Genomic DNA, 17,906 nt, shown 5'->3' with positions numbered 1-17,906 from the left:
CCTCCGAAACCCGCCCTCGCTTTCAGCTGCCTCCTTCGACCTGCCCGCGATGGGTGTGGAAATACAGCGGCAAACCGCCATTAATGAAACTCGAAGAGGACTGAATGCGACGGTCAGTGGATTTGGCCAGACAATCTTCTCACTTTCGCTGGCCGTCGCTTCCCTTTGCCAAAAAAAAACATACCCAAAGTCCAACATCTCACAGTTCCCCTGGCAGTTTAAAAAACACCATTGGCAGAGGCCGCATTTACAGTATTCTAGTTTTAATAAATAAATAACCTAACACACTGTGTACTACAGGAGCAAGCCGGATTCTAACTTCAGACATTTGGTGGGGTTCTGGTAGTCCTGTACAGAAGCGGAGGGAGGCCCCGGGTTCCGGATTCTCCTCTTCCTTCCAGCTACGGCCACAGGAAGTTAATACCTGTTGGGAGAGACCATAATCAGATGACTGTTCGTTTCAGGTTTGAAGAGGAAAGGAACACAGACACAAGCATAACAGTTTTCAGAGGGTAGAACGGCCGGATTTGAGCCCAGCAGTGTCTCAAGAGACCAGCACGATGGCCTCTGAAGTTCTGTTGGACTGAAATCTAGCTGTTCTACATGCCTGCAACATTTTCAGCCGTGTCTCAATAAGGGGTTGGAACTCACAGACCGACTCCACGGATGGAGACTCGACCTTTCGATGCAAAATGCTTTTTCAAGAAGAAGAAGAGTTTGGATTTATATCCCCCCTTTCTCTCCTATAGGAGACTCAAAGAGGCTGACAAACTCCTTTTCCTTCCTCCCCCCCCCCACAACAAACACCCTGTGAGGTAGGTGGGTCTGAGAGAGCTCCAGAGAACTGTGGCTAGCCAAAGGTCACCCAGCTGGCGTGTGTTAAGAGTGCACAAGCTAATCTGGTTCCCCAGATAAGCCCCCACAGCTCAAGTGGCAGAGCGGGGAATCAGACCTAGTTCTCCAGATTAGAATGCACCTGCTCTTAACCACTGCACCACGTTGGCTCCTAATAAAGTTCTCAGAGTAATACAATCCTTCATACAATACAGACTTTAGTCAATTTCAAAACCACACAGTTTTCTATTCATCATAGTGTTGCCGTCAACTGCAATGAGCCTTTCAAAAAGAAAATTCAAAAGAAATCTCACTGAGCTAATCGGCCGCTGGTAACTGCCTGTTCTCGTGGGAACTTCAGTGGGTATATTCAGTACTCCCCGACATTTGTCTCAGTATTTAAATTCCTCAGTTTCACCCAGGACTGCCCTCTCAGTGATTTTCTTAACTGTCACATTAAGGTCCTTCATACCATATGAGAGTCATATACCCTGTTTCCCCGAATATAAGACATCCCCTGAAAATAAGACATAGTAGAGGTTTTGCTGAAGTGCGAAATATAAGGCATATCATGCCCGACGAACAGAACACAGAAAAATAAGACATCCCCTGAAAATAAGACGTAGTGCGTCTTTGGGAGCAAAAATTAATATAAGACACTTTCTTATTTTCAGGGAAAATAAGAGCCATTTAGAGTCCAATTTTAGTCCACATGTGTTATCAACTAGTTGTACCTTGATTAGTTTACTGATACTGATGGATTCACTAATGCAGGGGTGTCCAACTCAGGAGTCCCAGTTGTTCATGGACTACGATTCCCATCAGTCCCTGCCAGCATGGCCAATTGGAAAGAGTAGTCCATGGACTACTGATGGAAATCTTAGTCCATGAACATCTGGGGTGCCAGAGTTGGAAACCCCTGCACGAGTGTGACCCAGAAGATGGGCCCTGTCACTCAGCTGCTTTGAGTCCCAACCACGGCAAGGCAGGCCCAGGAAAAGCCCCCGAGGAAACCCGCCCTCTCTGCCTCTTTCTCTCCTTCAAATGGTACCTGTAGTAGTTTGGTTTGAAAGGCCCGTTTTTGTTGAGTCCCAAGTATTTCGCTTGCTCGTCCGTCAGCTCCGTCAGGTGTGCGTCGAATGTCGGGAGATGAAGACTGGCCACGTACTCATCTGGAGAGAAAGGAGAGCGTCGTTGGGTGAGCAGGGGGGAAGGCATAAGAACATAAGAACTAGCCTGCTGGATCAGACCAGAGTCCATCTAGTCCAGCACTCTGCTACTCGCAATGGCCCACCAGGTGCCTTTGGGAGCTCACGTGCAGGAGGTGAAAGCAATGGCCTTCTGCTGCTGCTGCTCCTGAGCACCTGGTCTGCTAAGGCATTTGCAATCTCAGATCAAGGAGGATCAAGATTGGTAGCCATAGATCGACTTCTCCTCCATCAATCTGTCCAAGCCCTTTTTAAAGCTATCCAGGTTAGTGGCCATCACCACCTCCTGTGGCAGCATATTCCAAACACCAATCGCACGTTGCGTGAAGAAGTGTTTCCTTTGATTAGTCCTAATTCTTCCCCCCAGCATTTTCAATGTATGCCCCCTGGTTCTACTATTGTGAGAAAGAGAGAAAAATTTCTCTCTGTCAACATTTTCTACCCCAGGCATAATGTTATAGACTTCAATCCTATTCCCCCCCGGACGTCTCCAAACTAAAGAGTCCCAAACGCTGCAGCCTCTCCTCATAAGGAAGGTGCTCCAGTCCCTCAATCATCCTTGTTGCCCTTCTCTGCACTTTTTCTATCTCTTCGATATCCTTTTTGAGATGTGGCGACCAGAACTGAACACAGTACTCCAAGTGCGGTCGCACCACTGCTTTATATAAGGGCATGACAATCCTTGCAGTTTTATTCTCAACTCCTTTCCTCATGATCCCCAGCATAGAGTTTGCCTTTTTCACAGCTGCCATGCAGCGCCTGACCCTGAACTGCACGGCTGGAAGGTGCGGATGCCTGAAGTTGGGTAGCGCAGGCACGTCCATCTTGCCAGCCGGACTGACCCACTGCTATCTTTGGCTTCCTGCGGGTGCGGGAATGGGGGAGGGTTTTTTGCCATCTGTGGTTTGGTTTTACTGGTTTTATTGGTCGATGGTTGTAATGATTTTGTGACAGTTTCCTGTCTGCCGCCCTGAGCCCTGTTGGGGAAGGCAGGATAAAAAATGGAAAAATAAATAAATAAGCAGGGGCCGCCCTGCAAGGGGTCAGCGGCAAAGGCATAACGAAACCCTCAAGGCGAAAGAGCCTGTTGGTTGCTACTTCCCTCCGTCCTCTGTACGCCCAACACCCGGACCCCCAAAGCCACTGCCCTAACCGGCACAGCAGTTGCCAAGTGCCACGACCGTGGGCCTCTTGATCACGGTAGACAAGTATATGAAGTAAATAAATGAGGGATGGTCATTGTGGCCAGCGCCCCCAACCAAGACATGCCCATTCACATGTGGGCCTAGACTGCTGTTGGCCAGACCAAGCCAAGCCCCTGTGACACGCTGCAAAGGTTCAGTCTGAAGAAGAAGAAGAGTTTGGATTTATATCGCCTCCTTTCTCTCCTGTAGGAGACTCAAAGGGGCTGACAATCTCCTTGCCCTTCCCCCCTCACAACAAACACCCTGTGAGGTAGGTGGGGCTGAGAGAGCTCCGAGAAGCTGTGACTCGCCCAAGGTCCCCCAGCTGGCGTGTGTGGGAGTGCACAGGCTAATCTGAATTCCCCAGATCAGCCTCCACAGCTCAGGCGGCAGAGCGGAGAATCAAACCCGGTTCCTCCAGATTAGATACACGAGCTCTTAACCTCCTAGGCCACTGCTGCTCCTGGGAACCCACGTGACGGTGGTGCAGGCCCAGAAAGGGGTGCCTACCAAGCCCCTGTGGGTGTGTCACACCCCCTAAGTCAGGGGTCTGCAACCTGATGTTCATGGACTACAATTCCCATCAGCCCCTGCCAGCATGAGCGGGGATTCGAACCTGAGCCTCCCAGATCGCAGTCTGATGCTTTAACCACTATACCATGCCAGTTCTCTGGCTGGGGCCGGCAACCGAGAGCACGCTCCGTTAGAGGACCAGTATGTTTGGCCCAGCCCTCCTGCAGAGGAGCCCCAAAGGGAAAGCAAGCTGCCTTGCCTGGTCCGGCACCAGAGGAACGCTGCGCAAAACCGGGCCCTCAAAAAGCAGACCCCTGCGGGCTTGCGATTTGCTGCTGGGACTGTGGGGGAGCAGCTGCTGTCTCTGGGCAAGCGCCCAGGTGGCTGAGCTTCAACATGGTGGCGGCGTCTCCGTGGCGGGGCTGCTGCCAGCTCGAGCACGATCCCGAGGAGCCCAGCTGCCACTGTGTGGCCGGTCCAGCAACGCCAGGGCCAGCAACTATCTCCTTGCTTTGGCTGCCTGAGAAAGGCACAGTGCGGCAGGCCACAGAAGCAACACGGTGATTGGGACCGCCGTGGGTCCTGTCCTTGTGGAAGCAGGGCAGGTGGGACCAGGGCATCATAAGAACATAAGAACAAGCCAGCTGGATCAGACCAGAGTCCATCTAGTCCAGCTCTCTGCTACTTGCAGTGGCCCACCAGGTGCCTTTGGGAGCTCACGTGCAGGAGGTGAAAGCAAGGGCCTTCTGCTGCTGCTGCTCCCGAGCACTTGGTCTGCTAAGGCATTTGCAATCTCAGATCAAAGAGGATCAAGATTGGTAGCCAGAAATCGACTTCTCCTCCATAAATCTGTCCAAGCCCCTTTTAAAGCTATCCAGGTTAGTGGCCATCACCACCTCCTGTGGCAGCATATTCCAAACACCAATCATACGTTGCGTGAAGAAGTGTTTCCTTTTACTAGTCCTAATTCTACCCCCCAGCATTTTCCATGGATGCCCCCTGGTTCTAGTATTGTGAGAAAGAGAGAGAGGGAAAAAAAGGGGAGGGTGGGCCGTGAGGCAGGGCCACGAGGGACTGAAACTCACCCATTTTTTTAGGCAACAGATAAACATCCTGCTTGTACCGTCCTTCGGGGGCGTTGTAGAGCTCTATCAAGGCGAGTGCCTGGAAACCAAAGAAACCCCGTTAAGCCAACACTCCACACGCACAAATGCCCTCCGTTCTCCTCTGGTTTTACAACACCCAGGGTGAGCAAAATTTTCTTTTAAGGGGAGAAGAACAAGAGGGCAGTCGGAGCACATCTAGAAGTCCGGCTCTCCCCCAAAACAGAACCTTCTCTGCTCATTGACCCCGCTGTCTTTCCTCTCTCCCATACGATGAACCCACACTCTGGAGGATTTCATTCCAAACGGCTCTCGAGTAAGCAAGCCAAGCTGCACACTACCACCCAGGAGTTGGCGAGTATTAGACGGCCCTCTGGACCTGGGAGCAAAAAGTCTCTCGGCAGCTTTGAGAAAGGCTGCTTTGAAAAGGAAGTGTGTCCTGAAACACTGGACTCTCCCACGCTTTAGGAGTTTTTACAGCAAGAGACCCTGGAGAATTTGGGGTGGGGTGGGGGGCTGGCACCCTTAATAGGGCGGGAGTCCAAAATTCTCTTATGATATCTTTGGAAGTGCCCAAAAAGGACACGGCAAAGCAACGGGGAGTTCGGGACCCAGCTTTGCCCCACTAAAGCCAGCCTCATTGGGGAATTGGGCTATGACAGTGACTCTCTGAACATGCTAACCCTTACTGAGACATTTGCCCTCAGCACAGAGCGGCTACTAGCAATGGATTACCAACAACTGCAGAGCTTGGCCAACAAATCCTGCTCGCCAATGAACGTGGCAATTCCATTTGTGCAGGGAAACCCAGCCTACTATATTGCAGCGCTGACCAACCCTATATATAGGAGAGCCTACATGCTGGCTAGATTTAACATTATGCCATCCCCGCTCCATAGAGGAAGACTCGAGGGTCTACCCAACGATAAGAGGCTTTGCCCCTGCAGTCCAGGGCAGCTGGATTCCATTGCGCACATTCTCCTCCACTGCCCACTTTACCAGAATCCAAGATCCAGCTCATTATTACAAATCATTGACTCTATGAAAACCCTGACAGAGCTTGATAAAGTAAATATGCTCTTAAACTGTAATGACCTTCGCTGTTGTCTCGCAGTGGCAAAGTTTCTGGCTGAGGTTTGCGAACTGAACTTGTGATCCAGTGTGAAGTTTTATCTGGTAATTTTAACTGTATTTATATTGTATGTTCTGTAGGCCAATAAAGGCTTATTGAAATTAACAAAAATTAAAGCCAGCCTCGTCCCAGAGGGATATCTGCCCAGTCTTTAGCCTGATCCGGCAGCTGGCTCTTCACTCCTTCAACCCTCCTTCCTGGACCCCGCTCACCTGGGTGGTGGCAGTGATGGACAGCACAAAGGTAGGGACGGTGGAACAGCTCAGGTTCAGAAGGCGGCCCTGGAAGACAAAGGCGGTCCTGCGTTGGACAGATTTATGGAGGAGAAGTCGATTTATGGCTACCAATCTTGAACTTTTTGATCTGAGATTGCAAATGCCTTAACAGACCAGGTGATCGGGAGCAACAGCCGCAGAAGGCCATTGCGTTCACATCCTACATGTGAGCTCCCAAAGGCACCTGGTGGGCCACTGCGAGTAGCAGAGAGCTGGACTAGATGGACTTTGGTCTGATCCAGCTGGCTTGTTCTTATGTTCTTATGCGTTTAGCATCCTCTCCTCCACTGCCAGATTCTTCTGACCAGAGTAGGACGCCCCCAGGGGCTCCCAAATGCTGACACGCCCCGGAAGAGGAAGCCACAGCAGAAAGGTCAAAGGGAGTGGACTTCCTCAGCCCAAGCCGAGAGTCGGTCAGAAGACAGGGAGGAAGAGGAGGATTGTCCCAGCAGCATCCAGAGCCCCCCCCTCCCTCCAATGCCCCAAGGCTCTTCCTGGTTGACAAGGGGATGATCTGAATCAGAACAACAGACCCCCGTGTGCAGCTGGCACCCGATCCCCAGAAGCCCTTCCTGGGTCACACTCTCACCTCTGCCAACAGCACTATCCTCTTCCCGTCCGGCCAGATGACATGGTCTACTTGAGACCTCACCCGTTCCCAGGTCAGCTCCGGGGTACGCAAGCTCGCCTGGAAGACAGCGTCGGGAGGGGTTAAACGAGCACAGAGGCAGCAGGAATTCCACCAAGCAAAAGCTCAGTTTGAGCCTAGGAGCCGGTCAGAGCTCAGTTTGAGCCTAGGAGCCGGTCAGAGCTCAGTTTGAGCCTAGGAGCCGGTCAGAGCTCAGTTTGAGCCTAGGAGCTGGTCAGAGCTCAGTTTGAGCCTAGGAGCCGGTCAGAGCTTAGTTTGAGCCTAGGAGCCGGTCAGAGTACTGACAAGGGTCAAAATTCTCTCTGTCAGACACCAGGTGGAGTGGAGATCCCGGAGTCTGAAGGTGGTACTGCAAAGACAGGAGTCAGGACGCAAAGGTTCGATCACACATTGCAATGAGCTCAATTACAGCTGAGGAAAAATGATTGGGGGCAGAAAATCAGGAGCAGCAGTGGCGTAGGAGGTTAAGAGCTTGTGTATCTAATCTGGAGGAACTGGGTTTGATTCCCAGCTCTGCCTCCTGAGCTGTGGAGGCTTATCTGGGGAATTCAGATTAGCCTGTGCACTCCCACACACGCCAGCTTGGGCTAGTCACAGCTTCTTGGAGCTCTCTCAGCCCCACCTACCTCACAGGGTGTTTGTTGTGAGGGGGGAAGGTCAAGAAGATTGTAAGTCCCTTTGAGTCTCCTGCAGGAGAGAAAGGGGGGATATAAATCCAAACAACCCCCCCACCCCCGCCCCACAACCCCACCCCCCCACCCTGAGAGGTGGGTGGGAGTGAGAGAGCTCCAAAGAACTGTGACTAGCCCAAGGTCACCCAGGTGGCGTGCATGGGAGGGCACAAGCTAATCCAGTTCACCAGATAAGCCTCCACAGCTCAAGTGGCAGAGCAGGGAAATCAAACCCGGTTCACCAGATTAGAGTGCACCTGCTCTTAACCACTACGCCACGCTGGCTCTCTAATTTCCCTTCTTCAGAGACCAGTGCAGTCTCTGAGGCTCTCTTCTAAACTCAGGGCTTTCCCCCGTTTCCAGTGTTCCGCTGCATTTCAACTTGATGGAGTGGGGGCGGTCGCAGAGCCCCTCGCCAAGGCTCCCTCGAGGAAGAGACGCCCAGTTCTTACCACATCAATTTCTGTGTTGGAATGCCCCATGTTGCAGACAATACAGCCATTCTTCATCCTGTCAAGATGCTCCCGGGTCACGACGTTTTTGTTGCCTAGCCCATAAAAAGGAAGAGAAAACGTTAACCCTGCATCTTTTTAAAAAAATAATTTTTATCAATTTCTTTATCAAGCTCACAATCATCCCAAAAACTGAAACTATTTGCTGTATTCAAATGTTGATTTGTGAACCGCCCTGAGCCCTTCAGGGGTAGGGCGATCTATTAAATTTAATTAATAAAATAATAAAATAATAATAATAATAATAAACTCAAACGAGAACAAAACCCAAGAAAAAGGGAGAAAAAAGGAATATGAACACATAACCCACAATAAGAAAAAGGAAGAGAAGTAAGCAATCTTTCTTACACACATTTCGTAAAATGAAGTTGGCTTCCACTAGAGTTCTAACTGGCATAATCTTTATTAGTTTAGTTATGTTTTGACCACTGGGGTGTGATGCCAGACGCCCCTATTATTAATTATTAACTATTTATTGTAGGATGCTGCTGCTATAGTTTTAAGGTTTTGTATTTTTAACTGGGGTTATTTGATTTGTTTTATTATGGTTATTGTTGTTTTGTTGTACACCGCCCTGAGCCCTTCGGGGGTAGGGCGGTTTATCAAATCGAATTAATAATAACAACAACAACAACCACAACAACAACAACAACGTTTCATTACAGATCCCCCCAAATATTTATCTTAATTAAGTTAACCCCCCCACCCCCCATCTCAGTGACAAGGGTGGGAACCGTCTGCCAGTCGGTGCTGTGGCTGAGCCCCTCTGGAATGCATCAGGGCCGGGTTCTGTTTCCTACGGGTGGTTTTGCCACAGGTGCCTGGGCTGTCTTTCTGCCCCTGCCGGTATCACACGCACCTGTGCAGGTGATGACGATGTCCACTTGCCGAATCACTTCGTTGAGTTTCACAAGCCGGAAGCCGTCCATGCTGCGAGAAATGGACAGACAGAGCTGCAGTGAACACTGGGAGGTCGGTAGAAAAGCCACCCGGTTCTGCAGACCCTACGGGGGAACCACCACCTGCAGAAGCGGAGGACTGGGCCCGTCACACACCACCCCTTCGGGCTAAGCTAGACCAACGTCTCCCAGGACATGATGGTGTGAACTCTCTCCCTGCCTTTTAGCACCAGCACACGTGACTGTCATGGTCTGTTTAGAAAATGTCACACAGAAAGGAACCTGGGAGGACTGCGGGGACGTGTAAGGGGCTGGGTTGTCACCAGTGGTGGGATCCAAAAATTTTAGTAACAGGTTCCCATGGTGGTGGGATTCAAACTGTAGAAGTACGTAGCAATGGGAACTAGGTGGGAAACCTGACGGAAGTGATGGCTCTGGAGCGTTGTTCGAGATTAGAATTCCGGGGGCGGGGCTGTAAGCAGGGCCTTGGCCGCTGCGTCGATCCCATGCGCGAAGCGCAGGCTGCCACGCACGCCGGTGCACCTCCTGCTAGACTGCTTCAAGTTCTGCACGATACTGCTGAGAGGAGGGGCGTAACTAAGGCCAAAATCACCACTTAGTAACCCCCTCTCGGCACACACAAATAATTAGTAACCTACTCTGGGGAACCTGTGAGAACCTGCTGGATCCCAACTCTGGTTGTCACCCTCTACAGTTAATGTTTTTAGGCTGTTTATGTTTTTATGATTGCTGTGCTTTTGTACTGTTTTATATTATTCTTGTTCACCGCCCTGAGCCCTGTGGGCAAAGGCAGGTTTACACATCGAAAATAAAATAAAACATTTTGATGCTCCAGGCCAAACTGAAACCTTCCTGCTAGCCTTTACCAGTTCTAATTCAATGGACATCACTTAGCACATGAATTCCCGTTCAGGGTCCATTTCCCCTCCACCTTTCCACTTGCGCTGGCCACGGCCACGGCCAGGAGCTGCTGACTGCAGGCAAGATGGGCGAAGCCACAGCCAATCCCCTCCTTCATGAATGGTGGCTGTCCTGTGGACAAAATTGCGTTGGTCCTTACCAGGCTTGCAGGGCACAAATGGGGTCGATCTCCGTGACGTACACAATGGACCCCATGGCCTTCAGAGCAGCGCAACAGCCCTTCCCGACCTGCAGTGGGAGAGAAGGGGAAGACTCTGAGTGGTGACACTGGGCGACATTACGGGCCTGGCGCGGGCAGCTGTGAGTGGAAGGGGCAACTCAGCTCTGCTTCTTGGTGTTCTGACCTGGCATCGCCAAGGGAGGAAAGAGATAAGCATAAGCATTTTATTGTCATTGTGCACGCACAACAAAATTTACAGCAGCATTCCTCGATGCACACAATTTCAGACTCATACCCCATCCTCACTTTCCCCTTCCTCCACCCATCCCTACACAGCCCCAAACACATCAACACGAAGCCCCGGAGTTCAGCATCGCCACAGCTCTAGAGTAGAAGCTGTCTCTAAGCCTCTTGGTCCTTCGTTTCGGATAGACCAGCCGCCTGTATCGTCTGCTACTGCGGATGGTAGCAGTTCAAAAAGAGAGTGTGCTGGATGAAAGGGCCGGGTCTCTCAAGATATTTACTTAAGAAGACTTTTCTTTAGGCTTCGGAAATTATAGAGTTCTTCCGAGGAGGGGAGAGGGCAGCCGATAATCCTCTGTGCAGGAGTGATCACCCTTTGAAGCGCCTTCCTATCTGCCACTGTACAACTGGAGAGACGCACGGAGTCTGGCCGTTCGGAATACTCTCTATAGCACGAAAGCGGTAAAAGGACCTGCCAGGAGTTTTCCAGAACTCAGATAAAGCCCTGAAGATGCACAGAATAGGGGTGGCGGCCTATGGTGCTCCAGATGTCCATGGACTACAATGCAGGGGCTGATGGGAATTGTAGTCCAGGAACACCTGGAGCGCCATAGGTTAGCCACCCCGTCCTAGAACATCCAGGCACTAAACAGTTGTAACTCAGGGATGTAATTTCTGAGCCTCTGTCCCTTGTTTTTGAGAATTCTTGGAGAACAGGTGAGATGCCAGAAGACTGAAGGCAGGCAAATGTCCCCACCTTCAAGGAGGAGGAAAGGGAGTATACAGGTAACTACTAACCTATCAGCTTGACATCTATATCTGGAAAAGTTTTTGAAGAAATTGTCAAACAGTCAGTCCTTAAGAATTTAGAAAGGCTGGCTGTGATTACTAAGAGCTATCACAGGTTTCTCAAGAACAAGTCAAGTCAGACTAAACTTATCTCTTTTTTTTTTTAGAAAGTTCTTCTCTTCCTGAATCAGGGGGATGCTGGGGTCACAGTTTATCTTGATTTCAGTAAGGCCTCTAATAAGGTTCTACACAATATTCTTGTTAACAAGATGGGTCATGACTAGAGCAAGGTGTAACTCTTTTCCGTCAGTACATCTTCAAGGTCGCTTCTCTAGTATTACGCAAAACGAGCGTGGCTGTCGATTGTGTCCTGATACAACTGATACACTTTCTCATATTCTGCTTCACTGTTCAAAATACAACAACATCAGAACTTATTTGAGAACTGTACGACCAACAGGATTTATGTCCTTTCAGATAAGATAAAAATGGCTAAGCTTCTAAATAACTCTAATGTTGAAATCTCTGAAGCTGTTGCTCTGTGTACTGCAAGTTGTGCAATGATCTTATTGTATTTGGAATTCTTGACACGCACCGGTTTTATGCCTAATAAAGGTTTTGGATTTGGATTTGATTTTTGAACAAGTTGGTAAAATGCAGTTTGGATCCTATTACTGTTAGGTGGGTCTGTAACTGGTTGACGCATCGCCCCCAAAGAGAGCTTCTCAATGATTCCTCATCTTCTTGGAGAGGACGGACAAGCGGAGCGCCCCAGGGATCTGTGCTGTTTGACATTTTTATTAATGATTTGGATGAAGGTATACAGGGAACGCTCATGAAATCGGCAGATTATGCTAAATTGGGAAGGGCAAGAAGAAGAAGAGTTTGGATTTACACCCCGCCTTTCTCTCCTGCAAGGAGACTCAAGGTGGCTTACAAGCTCCTTTCCCTTCCTCTCCCCACAACAGACACCTTGCGAGGCGGGTGGGGCTGAGAGAGTTCCGAAGAACTGTGACTAGCCTAAGGTCACCCAGTGGGAATGTAGCAGTGCAGAAACACATCTGGTGAAAAGAATCCACGTACGTTTGGCTCATTCAGCACACGCAGAATAATGCACTTTCAAACTGCTTTCAGTGCTCTTTGAAGCTGTGCGGAATGGCAAAATCCACTTGCAAACAGTTGTGAAAGTGGTTTGAAAATGCATTATTTTGCGTGTGCGGAAGGGGCCTAAGTGCCACATCCCCCACACTACCTGTGAGCCCCACGCCAGCAGGGCCTTTGGTCCCCATGTGACTACTGCCCCTGCTTTAGCCCACAACTAGGACACAAACCAGGTTATTCGGGGGAGCAGTTTGCGCCTGCAAGTCGGGCCCTCTCTGGCAGCCAGACAGCAGCAGCCAGGCAAACCCCGTGGTCTTTATCCCTTGGTTTGTCCCACAAACACTTTGAAGACTCAGCCAGCTCGAGGAGCTCTGCCTGCAGCGGTGCATGAGTTGATCGGAACAGGCTGTGCTCTTGGAGATTAAGAGCCCTGGGCCAGACCGCCTGACGTCCGCTCCCAGCCGGCCCCAAGACACATTCACGGTTTCCCACAAACCAGTGCCCCCTGCTGGAAAGGTTGCGATTTTAATATACATAGAAGAAGAAGAAGAAGAAGAAGAAGAAGAAGAAGAAGAAGAAGAAGAAGAAGAAGAAGAAGAAGAAGAAGAAGAAGAAGAAGAAGAAGAAGAGGAAGAGGAAGAAGAAGAAGAAGAAGAAGAAGAAGAGGAGGAGGAGGAGGAGGAGGAGGAGGAGTTTGGATTTATATCCCCCCTTTCTCTCCTGCAGGAGACTCAAAGGGGCTGACAATCTCCTTGCCCTTCCCCCCTCACAACAAACGCCCTGTGAGGTGGGTGGGGCTGAGAGAGCTCCGAGAAGCTGTGACTAGCCCAAGGTCACCCAGCTGGCGTGTGTGGGAGTGCGCAGGCTAATCTGAATTCCCCACATAAGCCTCCACAGCTCAGGCGGCAGAGCGGGGAATCAAACCCAGTTCCTCCAGATTAGATACACGAGCTCTTAACCTCCTACGCCACTGCTGCTCCTAATAGTACCCATTCAACCTTATTTATAGGTATTTATCGTCTGCCTTTCTCACTGAGACTCGAGGCTGATGACGTGGTGTAAGTCAAAGCAATGGACAAGACAAGACATCTAAATAAGCAACCTGATGAGGCCGAAAAGTGGTATCTATCAACCTGTTTCAAACTGCAGTCAAAGACTAAGTTATAAAAGTCTAAAGAGTCTTTGGAGAGATACTGATGTCAGCATGGGTTTTCTAATTGGAGGGAGACCCCTAGAGCTAGGGCACCTGCCCAGATTCCCTCTCCACCTGCCCCCATCGTGGGTGGCATGCAGAAACTGTCTCCGGCAGGGAAACTGGTTCACTGCTGGACAGACGGCAAAAGGAGGTGGTCTTCCTGGCAGCTTCTTGAATCGGTAAATCGCGGACCCAAATGGCAAGAAACCAAAGCACTTGGAGGTAGATTTTAGAAGTTTTGCTGTCACGCTTTTTTTCTGCTTTGTAAGGCATTTCACCTCCAGTGGGCCCCTGGAGAGGTGGCACAGAAATGAATAAGGGAATCTGGCACCACTGTTGCCCTTTGCCTTGGACAGTGGTAAAGGTAGAACAGGGCTTGTTCTAGGAGCAGGGTGAAATTAGAATCCTAGAATCCTAGAGTTGGAAGAGACCACCAGGGCAATCAAGTCCAACCCCCTGCCATGCAGGAACACACAATCAAAGCACTCCTGATATATGTTCATCCAGCCTCTCTTTGAAAACCTCCAAAGAAGGAGACTCCACCACCCGCCGAGGCGGCGTATTCTTCTGCTGAACGGCCCTGACAGGCAGAAAGTTCTTCTTAATATTTAGGTGGAATCTCTTTTCCTGCACCTCGAATCCATTACTCCGTGTCCTAGTCTCTGAGGCTGCAGAAAACAAGCTTGCTCCCTCTTTGACATCATATTTAAACATAGCTATCGTGTCCCCCTTTAACCTTCACTTCTCCAGACGAAACATCCCCAGCTCCCTCAGTCTCTCCTCGTAGGGCGTGGATTCCAGACCTTTCACCATGTTGGTTGCCCTTCTCTGGACACATTCCAGCTTGTCAATATCCTTCTTGAATTGCGGTGCCCAGAACTGAACACAGTACTCTAGGTGAGTACAATGCCAAGTAGAGTGGTACAATTACTTCCCTTGATCTATACCAGTGATGGCGAACCTATGGCACGGGTGCCAGAGGTGGCACTCAGAGCCCTCTCTGTGGGCACGCACACACAGAGTCCGTCATGTGGGGGGCGGAAAATCACCCCCCCACACACACACACACACACACACATCTAGGCTGGCCTGGGTCACTGAGCACGACGATGAGCAGGGAGGACTCGGCTGGCAGGGCTGGTGCCTGTGCTCCGGGTGGCTGCTGCTGTGGGGGGGGGGGGGCACAGAGGAGGCAGAGATACTAGAGAGGCACAGAGCAGTGCGCGCGGATTTGCTAGAGGCTACAGCAGGCTGGCCCCTGCTCGAGTGGTGAAGAGGGAGCCAGCCGGTTTTTTTCTAAACTAAAACCTCAGCATTCAGGTTAAATTGCCGGGTTGGCACTTTGCGATAAATATGTGGGGTTTGGGTTGCAATTTGAGCACTCGGATTCAAAAAGGTTCGCCATCACTGATCTATACTCTTATCGATGCATCCCAGAATTGCATTGGCTTGGTCAGAGAAGCAGCCCCGTTGCTACAACACGGTTGCAACATTTGCTCCAGAGCAGGGGTCTGCAACCTGCGGCTCTCCAGATGTTCATGGACTACAATTCCCATCCAGCCCCTAGGCAAAAGTGATGGTAGAATTATGAATCCACATCCATCTGGAGAGCCGCAGGTTGCAGACCCCTGCTCCAGAGGATGAAATTCTTCTTACCTCTCCATAACCGCAGACGACCACCTGTTTGCCTCCAAACATCATATCGGTTGTTCTTTTAAGGCTGAGGGGAGAAGAGAGAGAGAACAGAGTTTGAGAAACTCCCTTGTCAGCAACTTCAGGCTGAAAATGGCAGAACGCTGCAGATTTGGGAGCAAAATCTCTGGGATGAAGCCTGCTGCTGAACAGTGACATAAAGAACTCTTTGAGATAGTGGTCTGAATACTGTTGGCCTTGAAAAACTGAGGGTCTTTTTAATAATCTGTCCTCCCCCTCCCCGAAATGAGGAGGGTCTGTTTTTGTGGGTGTCCGAGGGGAGACCCCACATATAGGACGTCGCAATCAACCGTCTGCATTTTCTGCTCTCTGCAGACCCCGAGAGGTCGGTGTTTCTTACGCAACAGGCCGTGAAAGTGCTGCGCACGCGGAAGTCACACACTGTAGTCCCCATGTAGGATTCCTGCACAGTCTTATGCCGAAGGACCAGCTGCAAGAATTATGTTTGAACGTGTGAATCAGCGCTATGTTTTAAACACCTCTGGAATGGACGAAGAAGCAGAGAACGGTGCCTGGAAGCCGCAGACACACATTACGGGGAGAGATCCATACATCGGATTGCTTCGTTTCTTCAGCAAAGCCGTCACGCCGAGGGAGGCAGCAAACCGGGTCCCGTCAGGGGACAGCGTGGCGTTGCGGGGAGGGAGAGATGTTCTGACTCTTTCCTGACCTACAGTTGCCCCCTCCAGAACACTGGCTTGCCTTCTAGGGAAACAGGCCTTAGAAGATCCAGTCATGGATTTCCAGACCGTTTGGCCCTGCCCTGTGCTCACACGCCCTGGGGGAGAGAAGACAGACACCGCGGTTTCTAGGTGAAGGCACGCCGATCGCTGCAAGTAAACACCCCCCCCCCCCACCTCCGTCACCGCACTTGGTAGCTCTGCTTCGGTGCCCTACATTACAGTCTATTTTTAGTAGATAACTAAATAGGTTAGCGGTGTAGGGAACGGGCAACTTCCTTTGCCTTTCCGATGAATGTAGACAGCAGTCTGGAGGGGCCAGATTGCAATTCTGCTCCAATTTGTATCTTGAAGTGACCCATTTGAAGAGACTCGAGCCAAGCCGCTAGTAACCCCTTCGTTTAAAAAACCCTCCACACTGTAGAGTAAAAAGTGATAGATATTTCCATGTGGCTGATATTCCATAAGGGCCAGAAGGTGGATCATTTATTTGTATTTTTACTGATGGCAAAAACTGAAGGAAGGATATTGAAAGGAGCCGTTGTTTATACAGCAGCTGGATTTCAATAACACTGGAAATCACATGGGACAGAGCAGCAGTGGCGTAGTGGCTAAGAGCAGTGGCTAAGAGCAGGTGCACTCTGTTCTGGAGGAACCGGGTTTGATTCCCAGCTCTGCTACTTGAGTTGTGGAGGCTTATCTGGGGAATTCAGATTAGCCTGTGCACTCCCACACAGGCCAGCTGGGGGACCTTGGGCTAGTCACAGCTTCTCGGAGCTCTCTCGGCCCCGCCCACCTCACAGGGTGTTTGTTGTGAGGGGGGAAGGGCAAGGAGATTGTCAGCCCCTTTGAGTCTCCTGCAGGAGAGAAAGGGGGGATATAAATCCAAACTCTTTTTCTTCTTCTTGGGATTGTCCCCAAGACCTGAATTTCTCTCCCCATCCCCTGATTGCTTCCCAGATCAGTTAAGGCAACTCTTTTCTGGAAGGAGGGACAGAAAAAATATATTATGGCTGCTTTTAGACATAAAAGAAACATAGGTTTTTATACCGCCCCCCCCCCTTTCCCCCCCACAAAGAGTCTCAAAGCAACTCACAATCACCTTTCGGTTTAGATAAGCCAGGAAACGGATTTTAACTGTTGCTGTTGTCTCGGTTTGTTTCGTTCATCATGTTCTTAACATCTAGAGTTTGGATTTGGATTTATATCCCCCCCTTTTTCTCCTGCAGGAGACTCAGGAGACACACGCCAGCTGGGTGACCTTGGGCTAGTCACAGCTTCTCGGAGCTCTCTCAGCCCCACCTACCTTACAGGGTGTTTGTTGTGAGGAGGGAAGGGCAAGGAGATTGTCAGCCCCTTTGAGTCTCCTGAAGGAGAGAAAGGGGGGATATAAATCCAAACTCCTCCTCCTTACAATCTCCTTGCCCTTCCCCCCTCACAACAAACACCCTGTGAGGTGGGTGGGGCTGAGAGAGCTCCGAGAAGCTGTGACTAGCCCAAGGTCACCCAGCTGGCGTGTGTGGGAGTGCACAGGCTAATCTGAATTCCCCAGATAAGCCTCCACAGCTCAGGTGGCAGAGCTGGGAATCAAACCCGGTTCCTCCAGATTAGATACACGAGCTCTTAACCTCCTACGCCAATGCTGCTCTCTAGCTTAATTACCTTGATTAACTTATTAATTACCTTGATTAACTTATTGCCCTGACTTGGACAGCCCAGATTACACCAATCGTTACCAGACCTCGGAAGCTAAGCCAAGTCAGCCTGGGTTAGCATTTGGATGGGAGCCCAAGGTTGATATGCAAAGGCAGGCAATATGTTAGTGCAGGGGTGTCAAACTTGCGGCCCTCCAGATGTTCGTGAACTACAATTCCCATCAGTCTCTCCCAGCATGAGCATTGGCTATGCTGGCAAGGGCTGATGGGAATTGTAGTTTATGAACATCTGGAGGGCCGTGAGTTTGACACCTGAGTGTGACCTGACAGCAAGATTTGAATGATTTGAATCTTCTGCGCCTCTCTGAATGCTTTTATAAAGTAGGAGGGCACAATATATGTTATAAACAAATAGATATTTCCAGTACAGGTTGTTAGACAGTGCAGT

At 50.2% G+C, this 17,906-nt stretch overlaps 1 protein-coding gene across 2 annotated transcripts in view; it reads right to left on the bottom strand.

Annotated features, from left to right (window-relative positions):
- Positions 1-246: 246 nt before the first annotated feature.
- Positions 247-17,906, bottom strand: part of AHCYL2 (adenosylhomocysteinase like 2) — a 133,957-nt gene continuing 116,297 nt past the window's right edge. For both annotated transcript variants that reach the window (XM_048499943.1, XM_048499944.1), the window contains exons 9-17: positions 15,067-15,130; positions 10,062-10,150; positions 8,941-9,011; positions 8,022-8,116; positions 6,839-6,937; positions 6,187-6,255; positions 4,825-4,903; positions 1,886-2,006; positions 247-424 (exon numbers count right to left, since the gene is read on the bottom strand). In XM_048499943.1, coding sequence (XP_048355900.1) covers positions 418-424; positions 1,886-2,006; positions 4,825-4,903; positions 6,187-6,255; positions 6,839-6,937; positions 8,022-8,116; positions 8,941-9,011; positions 10,062-10,150; positions 15,067-15,130 — 694 coding nt within the window. In that variant the 3' untranslated portion in view covers positions 247-417. The remainder of the gene's footprint in view (positions 425-1,885; positions 2,007-4,824; positions 4,904-6,186; positions 6,256-6,838; positions 6,938-8,021; positions 8,117-8,940; positions 9,012-10,061; positions 10,151-15,066; positions 15,131-17,906) is intronic.

This window comes from Sphaerodactylus townsendi, linkage group LG06, assembly GCF_021028975.2.
Source record: "Sphaerodactylus townsendi isolate TG3544 linkage group LG06, MPM_Stown_v2.3, whole genome shotgun sequence".
NCBI lineage: Eukaryota > Metazoa > Chordata > Lepidosauria > Squamata > Sphaerodactylidae > Sphaerodactylus > Sphaerodactylus townsendi.
Note: the sequence above shows the minus strand (reverse complement) of the source record. Positions and strands in the feature narration are given on the sequence as shown.